Source organism: Lonchura striata, chromosome 10, assembly GCF_050655825.1.
Source record: "Lonchura striata isolate lonStrDom1 chromosome 10, ASM5065582v1, whole genome shotgun sequence".
NCBI lineage: Eukaryota > Metazoa > Chordata > Aves > Passeriformes > Estrildidae > Lonchura > Lonchura striata.
In genome coordinates this window covers 8,242,973-8,255,657 of record NC_140712.1, presented here as the reverse complement: position 1 = coordinate 8,255,657, position 12,685 = coordinate 8,242,973, and the positions used below count along the sequence as shown (strand labels likewise).

The window sequence follows — 12,685 nt, the reverse complement described above, 5'->3', positions numbered from 1 at the left end:
CCGGATTTCTATTTTTCTTCATTTTATCTAGTACAGTCCTTTTTGACAACTTTAGTTCTTGTCTGTTAATTATAGTCCATTAGATTCAACACTTTTAGGTCCATAAATCTTTACAGAAATTAGTCTGTAAAGGAATCCAGTTGGAATAATGGGAATCCATTGGATTAATTGACCATTTCATTGTTTTACAATAAATCCAAAAAAGAAAATGAAGGAACTTCCTTACACTACAACTTTCTTCATTTTTAAGAGCCCTTTCCTACACATTTTCCTACAAGCTTCAGTCTGGGTCTGAGCCAGTTACAAATGGTGTTTAATAATATTAAAGAGCAGAGATGGGCTCATGATTTCAGGTTTGACCAGCACTTTATCAGGGGAATACTAATCACTTGTTTTCTATCTTTCAAACTTTTCATGTTGTTTGTTAAAAACATTGCCCATTTTTTCAATGGAAGGGCTACATTTTAGGGGCGTGTCACTGCAGAGTTTGTCAGTGAACTAGAAAAGCAAATGAGATCATCATAGCAAGAAATAATGTGATCAAAGTCCAGACCTACAATCAGGAACAGCCATAAAACATCTGTTATTATTGCTGAGACATCAGAATCCACAAAAGCATTTGCCGAAATGGAAGAGGACTGATGGAAGTCATGAAGTTGTTTTCAAAATTCCTGATTTTCTTTTTTTTAACCCCAAGAGTTGTGTTTTAGGAAATGTTGATGAAGCCTCACAGTTTGCAAATGCCTGATGTTTCCACAAACTGGTGACCATCAGCAGCAGGGTGAGCATATTGTACCTTTTGCTGGTGGGCTACAGCACTGCAGAGCAGCGCAAAAGCTGCTGCCCACTTTCCTGTGGTTCCCCAGCTCACATCATCACAGCCTTATGAAAAAGCCAGTGAATGCTGTGGCATGCAACCACAGAGCAAGATAACTGGGAAGATACACCAGCACTTTGGAGATCTTGTTTTATTGTGCACTTGGTGTTTGTCTTAGAGGCACTAAAACCTTAAGGAATTCTTGATGGTGAGACTCCAGAACTGGGCCCAAGTGGAGGTGAGTGAGCATAGCCCTGCCTTGCTGAGACACCCATTGTCTCACACCATTCTTTATCAACTGAGTAAGGCATATCTCAACACAAAACCAGCAAATATAGTCTGGAAAGGAGGCAGAGCAGGGGGAAAATCAGCTGGTTTAGTACTAAAACAATCATCTGGATATTTTTCTACCATGCCAGAGGGGTCTCCAGATTGACTTTTCTGGTTATGTTACATAAAGAAGATGTATTAGAGCTGAGACTTTGTGCCTATACTTCTGAGTCACTGATGGACAAGAATGGAAGAAATGTCTTTTTTGTAAAATTAGAATTGGATCAGCCTAGTGCTTGCTGTCCTCATTTTCTACTGCTATCAGTAGAAAAATAGTAGAAAATCCTCAAAACATTGTAAGCCTGATACCTCAGTTCAAAGTTAGCAAACCCAGCAGTTTAGAGGAAGATAAAACAGATAACAATAGGCCAGGTTGTGCTACTGGACTTAGCACAAAGCTCTTCATTAAGGCAATCAGAGAAAAATGGCAATCTCTGTTTCTGGCCCATTCCAAAGTGTCATGTCAAAGAGTGTTCATGCTGAGCAGGTTAATGTAGGAATGCAGAGAATCCTGCTGCAAAATGCTTCCAGAGACAGTTTAACACCGTGAAAATGAGTTACAAGAAAGTAAATACATCATCTTGTACCAGTTGGGTATGAAGTTGTACTGTGATAAGCAATGGAGTTTTATTGAGAAAATACTAATGAGCAATAAATGCCTGCAGTGGAAAGGGTAGCATCTGGTCTGCATTTGACTTCACACATGAAAGCTATTTGGCCTGACTTTCTGCCAAATCTTACCATTTTTGAGATCATTGGGCATGAAGAAGATTGAAATCCCTAGGTTAGCATCTCAAAGAAGTGAGCTTGTAAGCAGAAGTGGGGAGTCTGTCCTAGAACTCTCCATATGCCAGCTGTGCCATCCTCACTTTTCTAGGCTGAAACTTGACACTACAGCAGTGCTGGAAGATAAACCTACTGTAAGTAATTCCTGAAAACCTAGTTCAAATATGGTCATCTTGCAGTTAAGAGGTTTTATCTGGGTCTTAGCCCAGCTTGCTGTACTTCAGCCTGACATACATTTAGCAGCAGGTTTTTTTCATTTGATTCTGCAAACATTTGCTGGGGAGTGCAGAGTTAAGAAATTATTTTGCGACTTAAAGTATTCTACACCTTCTCTACCTTTTTCTTATGCATCAGAGCAATGGAAGTGTTGGTTAATACCAGGTTATTTTGCCAAAGCCACGTTGGTGCTGGTAGGAGTTACAACTTCACCTCCATCAGGAGGAAGAATGAGTGGTGCTGAGCCTGCTGGGACTCTGCTTCAAAGACCTTTATTTTCAAAGAATAAGTCTTTGGGGAGGATTGACAGGAATTTAACTCATTTTGCCAATTGCCACCTGTGACTACACGTGGACACAGCTGATGGCTTTTGGTAGTTAACTAAAGAAACAGCTCTAAGTCCCCTGTACTTGGTGCTGGTGAGGCCACCTCTCAAGTGCCAGTTCTGTGCCCTTCAAGACAAGAAGACACTGAGGTGCTGCAGTGGGTCCTAAGAAGGACAGTGGAGATGGGGAAAGGTCTGGAGCACAAGTCTGATGAGATGAGGGAGCTGGGGGCGTTTGTTTAGCCTGGAGAAAAGGAGATTCTGGGGAGACCTTATTGCCCTCTAGAACTCCCTACAGCAGGAGGGTGTACCCAGCTGGGGGTCGGACTTTGTCTCCACACAACAAGTGACACGATGAGAGGACACAGTCTTAAGGCCGTTCAGGATGGGCACTAGGAAGAATTTTATCACTGAAAGAGTAAAATTGGACTAGGCTGACCAGGAAGGTGTTGGGAGTCCCGACCCGGGAGGTGTTCAGGGGTGGACGCTGCACTCGGTGCTGCAGTCCGGTTGATAAGGTGGCGCTCGGGGCACGGGCTGGACTCGCTTGTAAGAGAAGGGTGACTTTTTTGTTTGATGTAGCTGCAGATAGTAATTTGTTTCAAAGAAGTTTGTTTTTACAGCGGTAATAGGCAACAGGCTGTGAATTGCTGATAATACGCATTCCTAACCTTTTACAGCGGTAGTAGGCAATAGGCTTTGCATTGCTGATAACACGCATTTCTAAGATAACACGTATACTTGAGACTGTGAGAATCCCCAGATCAAAGGACACCTGTGAGGAAGACAACCAGCCTTCATCCCACGACCACCAGGAGGCAGAAAACGACCACCTAGCAACAGAATGCGACTGCGCAGAAGAAACGAATGAACTAAGGAAGGAGATAAAAAGAGCGAGCTAGGGGATCACAGGGCGGCAGTTTGGCGGAGCGGTTGCTCCCCTCTGTCGCCGCAGCGCTGCTTTTTGCTTTGCTCTCATATACTCTATTAAATGAATTAAATAAATTCTGTTAATCGGATCAGATGGCCTCTTGTGCTCAATCACAACACGCTGACCTCGGAGGTGTTTCCCAGCCCCGCCGTTCCTGCGGTGCCGCGGGCGGAGCGAGCCCGTCCCTGCCCGCGCTGCCCCGCGCCGGCCGCCGCGGCCCCGCCGCCGCCCGGCCCGCTCGATGCGCTCGGGGCTCGGCCCGGCGAGGCGGCGCCTGTGTCCCGGCGCCGCCACGTCCGCCCGGCCATGGCGGGGCTGGCGCGGGCCCTGCGGCGGGCGGCGGCCCCCGCGCGGCTCCCGGCGCCCCGCAGAGCGGGCGGCGGGGCCGGGGCGCGGCCCTGGGGCTGGGGGCTGGCGCTGGGGCTGGCTCTGGGCGTTCGGGCGGCGCCGGCGGGCGGCGAGGCTGAGAGCGGGCGGGAGGAGAAGCCGCCGAGCCCGCGCGGCTTCGGCGCGGCCGTGGAGAGGAGCAGGGACCTGGTGCGAAGGATCAAGGTGCGGAGCGGGGGCACCGCTGGAGGTGCCGGCGCTGGCGCCGCTTGTGCCGGCTTGATACAAGGGTGGACGGAAGTGTGGCACGGTATGGAGTGTCTTGAGAACGTGGAGGGCCTTAAAGGCTGTGGGGAGGAGAGGCAAGAGCCGTCCGCGGGCGCTTGGGTCAGCCGGCAGGAAAGACCCCGCTGCGGGCTGGGCTTCTTCATGAGGGGAAGCGCAGGGGCAGGCACCGATCTCTGAGTTTCTGTCACTGGGGAATACCAGGAAATCGTGTCAGGAGAAGTTTAGGTGGTATTAGGAAAGGTTTTTTACTCAGAGGGTAGTCAGGCACTGAACAGGCTCCCAGGTAAGTGGTCGCGGCTCGCAAGCCTGACAGAGCTCAAGGTTTGCCTCACGCTCTCAGGCACTGGCTGGCATTGTTGGAGTTCTGGGCAGGGCCGGGAATTGGCCCCTAAGATCCTTGTGAGACCCTTCCAACTCAGGATATTCTGTGATTCTGTTTAAAAAGCCCGTTGTAGTTACTTCGAAAATCCAGCTGAAGCTTTTTTTGAAGTCTTGCCTGCCAGTAGGTGTTGCTGTTTGCTGGTTGCATATTAATGGTTATGTTTTGTCTCTTTTGCATGTTCTGTTCAGTAATTTAATTGAATTATTAAAACAAAAATATTACCTTGTTATTCTTGTTAGGTATGGTTTTCCCCATAGCTGAGTTAGAATGTCAGCTTTGCAAAAGCAGTTTGTACCAGTTCAACCAAACTGGTACATAACAAAATTTCAACTATAATTTGGCAACAATAAGCAGGTTTGTTTGTAGGGTTTTTGTAGCTTTTTCAGTTCAAGGTCTTGGGAGGAGGTGCTTTTCAACTTAAATATCCTTCTAAATGTCTTCTGTCCATTTTGTTTTTTGCAGGATGAAGCAGGAATCCCCGGGATATTAGTTGGAGTTTCTGTAGACGGAAAAGAAGTCTGGTCAGAAGGTATGGGAGTAGTAGCTGTGCATGCTGTCAAGAACTGATGAACATTTAAAAAATGAACAATTCAGACAAGCTAATCTTGTCGAAATCAGACTGGGATTTTGTCTACTTGATGTCCCATCTCTGGACAGTAGCCATAAATGGGTGCTTAGGGAGTATCAAATGACACCTTTCTTGGTAAACTTCAGTTATTTCCAGGAATTGATAATTTGTTAACTTCCTGAATATGCTAGTATGTCTCAACAGTTAGACTGGAGAACCTTTCTTCCATTAATTTTTCAGATTACATTTCAGTGTGCTCTGGGCATTAAGCTATACAGTGGTCTGCTAGCACTCTGTGTAGGAGGTAAAGAACTGTTCTAAGTAGAGTCTGTTAGTACTTCTTCTTTAATGTAGGCATTTGATATTTTTAAAAAACTCATCAAAATGTGTGTCTGTGCTCAGAAACATTTTCCTGAGTTTCAAAACAACTAATTCTGGATTGTTTGGGTCTCCTCCTCCCTTCTCCATGGGGAGCAAAGTAGGAACAGGTGTAAGTTGCATATATTCTGTGATCACAGTTCTGAACCTATTTTCTTGCTGATGGGAACGGTGTGAGGTTTGGAAGGTGTTTTCACAGGGGGGAAATAATCTGCATTAACAGGCACCAGGCACTTTAGTAGCAACTATATAAAAGAAAGGGTCTTGGGTAAAAGGCATGTAATCTGTTTTATTTCTTGTACTTTGTCAAGGTTTGAGGTTTTCCCCTGAGCAGTTCATTGTTAGACTACAGTTTTATATAGACAGAGGTGTGTTGCTTGCAGGCCTTTCTTGTACTGCAAACATGTCATTGCTGCATTTTCTTGCTTTTGTGCTGCAACATCATTTGCACTTTCTTCAAACCTAGCTCAAACTGAAGCCTAGTTTGGCAGCTTGATCGTGACTTATTTATTCCAGTTCTTGCTACCAGACTTGTGGCTTGGTTACATAGGAAAACACTGTTACAGAGACTGTTAAGTTGTATTTTAATTGAAGTCATGCTGAGTGATGTTAAAACATCGTAACACCTCAGTTCTCTGACACCTTACAGTTTTGATAAGTGGTATGAATTCGTGAGTGATTTTCTCTCTGAGTTTCCAAATTGATAAAATACTGCTTCAGCCATTAATTCAGAACAGTAAAAGGAGTGTGTATGACTGCTGGTCAGTTATTTTACAGTCTAGATTTTGGTCTTTTTGGGTTTTCTATACTGAATATTTGACCTAATGGGTATAAATTTTGGCTTTATCTTCAATCTCATTTATCATTATGCTTGTTATAGTCTTAATCAGCAATTTGAGATGCCATTGTCTCATCCAATGGGCTCTGATTAACTGCTACTTCTACAGTAAAAATCTATTGACTGAATTGAAGCAGGAGCCAGGATCGTCCAATGCTTTGGATCCCAGTTTAGCTGGAGGAAAAATATTTTAAAGGGCCAGTAAATCTAATTAATTGCATATAATTAATTCAGCATGTCTGTGTGCAAAGGACTTAGCAGAGTGTTTTTATCTCCTTACAGGTTTGGGCTATGCTGACGTAGAGAACCGTGTGGTGTGCAAGCCAGAGACCGTCATGCGCATCGCCAGTATCAGCAAGTGTCTGACAATGATGGCTGTTGCTAAACTCTGGGAAGAGGGGAAGCTGGATTTAGATGCTCCAGTGCAGAAATATGTCCCTGAATTTCCAGAAAAGGTCTATGAGGGTGAAAAGGTATGTAATTGTTTATTCTTTAGGGTTTTCTTTAGTTTTTGTTCCTGTCACTACATAGCTATCTGTGTGCAGGTGCCTGATCTTGACCTATTCCTTCAAAACACTCAGAATCATTTAGACAAGTACTGATGGTTCCTGCTCAAAAAAGCATATTTGGATCTTCACTTTTATATCAAGTGTGTAGTGCCCACATATATACTTTTTTTTTAATACTGTGTTTAATATGTGATATTTAAAATGTCTTGTACCTTTGTCTGTTCTTTGTCATGGTGAATATTACTTTTTCAGTGGTTTATTGTTTGTCTTTTAATGAAGAGAGCTCACATTATTCTGTCTACCTAGGTGACTATTACCACAAGACAGTTAGTTTCACACTTGAGTGGGATTCGTCACTATGAAAAAGATATTACAAAAGTAAAAGAAGAAAAGGAAAAGGCAAACAGAGCACTTAAGCTAGCAAAATCCCATCAGGATAAAGAACAAAAAGCAAAAGAAGGTAAAGGGCTTGAAAACACTGACAATGTTAAACAGAAGAAAGAACATGATAGTGAGACAAAGAACCGAAATTCAAAGCCTGGCAGAAACAAGGAGTTTGAACAGGAAGAGTATTATTTGAAGGAAAAATTTGAAAGTGTGATTGAATCACTGAAGATATTTAAAAATGATCCTTTATTCTTTAAACCAGGTGAGTTTCTATTAATGTAGACCAAAATTTGCTCTTCTGGTGAGAGTTTTGTTTCAAATAGTTTTACATGTAATGATGATAATAGAGTCCAGTGAAGAGTGTTTATGTGGGGGTTTTGGTTTGTTCTGCTTCTCTTCCTTTTTTTTTTTTTTAGTTCATATGCCTCATTAAAAGCTCAACAGAGAAGTATTTGGTCTGTTCTGCACAAACTGTCTGGTCATGTAATATTTATGTATAAAACTTTTCTCCCAGGAGCAGTAAGTAATGCAGTAAGTGTTCTGAAACATACCAGTTAGTGGATTTATAAATGCTGAAGCAGAAGATAATTCTGATAACAAATTTGTATCTACAAAGTATTTTGTAAGCAAATACCAACTTGCTGTAGTCATGTTCTGGGGCTTCTAAATAGGAATCAAAAGCAAAAAAATTTACTGAGGTACTAAATCAGACCTTAAAAACATGTTAAAAAACCCCCATAGAATCACAGAATTACTGAAGTAATTTATTGTTTGGATTATTTAAATTAGGTCTAGAGAGGACTTTGAGGAACTTCAGGTGTAAATTTTAAATGTTAGGTTAAGGTAAATTATATGCATTGCTGATAAATAGTAAATAATGTGCATTTAAGGGGAGAGGGGTAGAAAGAGGGTGAAGTTAAACACTCATCATTTTGGAGAGCTCTAGGAACCACTTCAAGAGATCCGTCTCAACTGTAGGCACTTCAGCAGTTGCTTGATATGTAAATGTTTCACAGAAAGCATTAGCACAAGGATGAGATTTTTTAAAAATGAAACATTCTTTTGTAAATAAATTCTATTGTCTTAAATAATATACATGCTGGTGTTTGTATATTCTTTTGGGATATTGTAGAACTAGAAACACTGTGCTAAAAGTGATGAATACCCTTGAAAAATGTGAGTACTGCTGGATTTTTCCCTTCTCCAGGGTATGAACACACAAGTCACAGTAGCTGATCATCTTTTAAGCAGTAACTTTATGGCTTGTGTCAGCTTTCCAAATCCAGACATCCTTGTTAGACCTGATGTGGTAAATCTCCTGGAAAGGATGTTAAATGTTAGTGTTGACATCTTGGCATGGGAACAGCATGAAACCAGCTGTACATAGAGATCTCTGGAAGATTTTAGTGCTGTTCTCTTAGCAGGATGTGTCTGCTGCAGTGCAGAATTTCCTAGCCCTAGGATTAACAATGGTTGATTATTAATTACTGTATATAGTTTTATTTGCACGTATGATTCAATTTAAGTATCATGCAATTAATGTGGGTTTTTTCTCTTTCTCACTACTTTCTTCAAGGTAGTCAGTTCTTGTACTCAACATATGGCTTTACTCTCTTAAGTGCTGTTGTGGAGAGAGCTTCAGGACAAAAATTTACAGATTATATGCTGAAAATGTTTCGTGATTTGGATATGCTGTCAACTGTCCTAGATGATAATGAAGCAATGATATATAACAGAGCAAGGTAAACAGGGGCGGAACTCTTAATTTTTCCACAACAACTGTTGCCCTTTCTATTTTAATTAAGATAGCTTAATTAAGAATGTGTGAGTTTTCTTTTCCCAGACATTTGAATGAAGTGTTGTATGTTACCTCAGCATTACTCAGGTAGCTGGTTCTAATGCCATGGTATAGGCTCTGTAATTAGCATGTAAAATTACAGAATAAGAAATAAATATTTCTTGTTCTAAGTGTGAATATGGGAGGTGAGTGGAGTCTTTATTCTTAGTATATCCTAAGATTAAGCAGAAGGATTAGTACTTTTATTGAAGTTAGGCTTGTAACCTAAGTCACCTTAATTTTTGTCTTCCTGTCTGAATTACTTGTTGATTTTTCTGCAATCGATATATGTTTAAAATGTTTGCAAGAACAAGCTAATACATGCTTAATTTGCTCTTTTAAGGCAGAGCAGCTTAAAATCATTGTGCATAATCCATAAGAATGACAAGTTGAATTTTCTTGAATTTTAGGTGTTACATTTACAACAAAAAGGGACGGCTGGTAAATGCACCATATGTGGACAACTCTTACAAGTGGGCTGGTGGTGGCTTCCTGTCATCGGTAGGTGACCTCCTGAAATTTGGAAATGCCTTGTTGTACAGTTATCAAGCTGGACAATTTAAAAACAAGGATGGCAAACTTCTTCCAGGGTACCTCAAGCCAAGCACAGTTGCAATGATGTGGACTCCAGTGCCAAAAACAGAAGTGTCGTGGGACAGGGATGGCAAATACGCCATGGCTTGGGCTGTGGTAGAGAAGAACCAGCAGTATGGCTGCTGCAGGCAGCAGAGGCACTACGCATCTCATACCGGGGGCGCCGTGGGGGCCAGCAGTGTCCTCCTCATTCTGCCTGAAGAGCTGGAGCCTGAAGCTGTGGCTGCTTGGCCAGTGGTCCCCCCCAGAGGAGTCATTGTCACCATTATCTGTAACATGCAATCGGTTTCGCTCAACAGCACTGCCTTAAAGATCGCGAGGGAATTCGATAAAGAGAAACGGGCACAATACATAGACTAAAGGAGATGTATGGGACTGAACTCGCTGTACTGAAAAACAAAGGGAGAAGGGTGTAATTAGACTTAAAGTTCACTAAGAATATGGGAAGAAAAACATAAAAAATTCACTTAATTAACCTCTGCTAGTGGTGCTAAACTTATGTCTAACTGGAATTTATCTCTCAGGGAAGTTTCTAACTTACAGAAAATGAGAATGTAACACTCAAGGGTGACTTTCTGTAGTACCTGTGTAAATTATTATATAAGCAGGTTATTTTTACCAACTAGTGAAACACTTGACCAAGATGAAAAAATAGCCTTTTTTTTTCTTCTTTTTTTTTTTTTTTTAGGCTAAGGTATAAATTATCTACCTTGAATGTTACCCTTTTGAAAAATTTCACATCTTGATTTGAGCACACAAATATGTTGCTTCTTATTCTCACAGTTTGTCTGCCAAAACTATTCAGTATTACTTCTTAAAGAAAAATTGTGTCACCATTGCTTTTTGTTTTCACATACCACTTTCCTTACCTGCTTAAAAAAACCAACAAAACCCAAATCTTGAAGCTACCTCCAGAATGCAGATTTATACCAGAAGCAGGCTTTTATCAGAGCTGTGAATTGAGAGCTAGAAAATAATTAATCTAGAGCAATGTAAGTAAAATTATTTTTGTTATTTAGATGTTCTTTCATCCATTTTTATTGGGCACAGAGAATGTGTGGAATTAGTTTACTGTGCAATAAATATATTATTTCTAGAGTCAAATCCACCCAAATAGCACAATGTGGCAAGCTGTCAAACTGTTCCATTGTTTTTGAGTGATACACATGCTAACTTGGTAGCCAGAACTGGCACTGTATTCTATAGCCTAGATATTCCCTTGCAAACAGGAATTAGGAACTCAAATAGCTCAATACAGCTCAAAGTTAATTCTTGAAGCCAGGAGTAGAAGTCTCACCAACCAAACACAGCCATGGCAGCTGCAGCACAGCTCTAAGTGCTACATCCAGGGGTTGAGACTCCACCACCTCTGTGGGCAGCTTCTTCCACTGCCTGATCACCCTTCCTGTAAAGAAATTTTGTCCTGTTGTCCAACCTGAACTTCACCTGGTGCAGCTTGAGGCCATGTCCTCTTGTCCTTTCACCTGTTCCCTGTGAGAAAAGGCCACCCCTTTTCTCCTGGATCCTTCAGCTTCTTGTCAGATTTGTGGCCAGACCCTTCCCCCAGAGAAAGAAAGAATGTCCACTGCCTTTCTCTGGACATGCTCCAGCTCCTCAATGCCCTTCTTGAAGTGAGGAGTCCAAAGTTGAACATGGGACTAGAGGTCTGAGATTTTCTAATCTTCAGTTTCACAGTGGGAATAAAGTAGCATCCGAAGTGTCTATTTTATATATTTCACAATGGCATGGAAGATCTCTGTCGTGTCAAAGATTTAGCCCCACCTCACTTCCCCTGCAGTTACATTAGACAGTACTTCCAGGCTGAGACAAAACAGAAAAATCTTTCAGGAAAGGTTTCAATACTTCCTTTCCTGCAGTGCTTCGCAGGTCTGCTTCTCTGAATTTAAGGGGCAAGGTGTCTTGGTTAGCAGCTAGCAGAAGATAGCCCTGCCTGTCTCTTTCCCAAACTAATGCTTTTAGTGTTATCTTCACAGTTGTTACCTGCCCTCTGATGATACAGCACGCTACCATATCTGTTCTTACTATGCCTATGGTAATATTTATTACCCAAGACTAAGAAACTGGGAAATTTAGTATTTTGAGGGGTCAGTGTTTTACCTACATTTTTAATTGGAGCTAATAAGACTAGTTTAGCATATTCTTCATAATTACAATCATTTTTGTACCTTAAAAATTGTTTGCTTAGGGTTTCTGGCCCACTCACCAAAATTTCACTTTTTTATTCATTAATAATGTATTGTCTTTATCTCAAGAGTATCCAAACATTTCATCTTCTAGCACCTGGAATAAAATGGGTCCTTGACAGTCTCTGCTTTGGTATTAAATTAATAATGAATTCTTATCTTTTAGGGTAGAGAAGGCAGAGTTATGAGAGACTAGGAATCAGTCTGGCCTTAGCCTATGTATTCAGGTCACAATTAATATTGCTACTTTGATCTTTGTTCTAAAACCAATAATTTGATGGGCTGGCATTGTGCATGGGAAACTAGACTATGTCTGGTTAATTAAGAGCAGCTTTCATGATAAACTTACTTATAAGTGAACCTTTGTTGTGAGTGGCACTGACATAAACTCCTGTTTTTCTTAGAAGGCATGTGTATTCCATTGGCACACCTGTTTCTGTAGCAAACACCTCCTTCTGCATATGGTAATTACATGTTTGCTGTTTGAAATAACAGAAATAAAACTTACCTTGCAAATTCAACCAATTGTACTATCAGGTTTTTGGTTTATTTTACTGACTAGACATGTACGAGTTTTCAATGTCATAAAAAGAATACTGACTAATTAGAAAATCCCAGTAATAATCAGCTCACCAAGACACCTGATACTTTAAAGAGCTGTTGATACATAACCTGAGATATTATCTAATAAATAAGATATGTGTAAGATTTTGTTTTAGTGGTTTCTTATGATAAAAAAAAATCCATTTTTACCAGCCATTTAGGAAGATATGGCTTTCAAAAACGCAAGAAGGTAATTATTAAATGCCAGTATTTAATACTAACAATATGCATGTGCCTAAATAATATTCACCCCTCTTAATGTAGTTCCATGACATACAATTGCTTATATGCCAGTTGCCTTTTCTATACTGCATGTTTTCAGTGCTTTGCAAAGGACTTTTTTTTTTTTTGGGATAGACATATCA

The 12,685-nt window shown here is 41.2% G+C and overlaps 1 protein-coding gene across 1 annotated transcript; it reads left to right on the top strand.

Moving 5' to 3' along the window:
• The first annotated feature begins 3,700 nt into the window (after window positions 1-3,700).
• On the top strand, window positions 3,701-12,423 carry LACTB (lactamase beta). Its single transcript, XM_031505747.3, has 6 exons — window positions 3,701-3,957; window positions 4,865-4,931; window positions 6,469-6,659; window positions 7,002-7,344; window positions 8,659-8,824; window positions 9,330-12,423. The coding sequence occupies exons 1-6, from the start codon at window positions 3,712-3,714 to the stop codon at window positions 9,871-9,873; spliced, it is 1,557 nt and encodes a 518-aa protein (XP_031361607.2). The 5' UTR covers window positions 3,701-3,711; the 3' UTR covers window positions 9,874-12,423.
• Window positions 12,424-12,685: the final 262 nt, after the last annotated feature.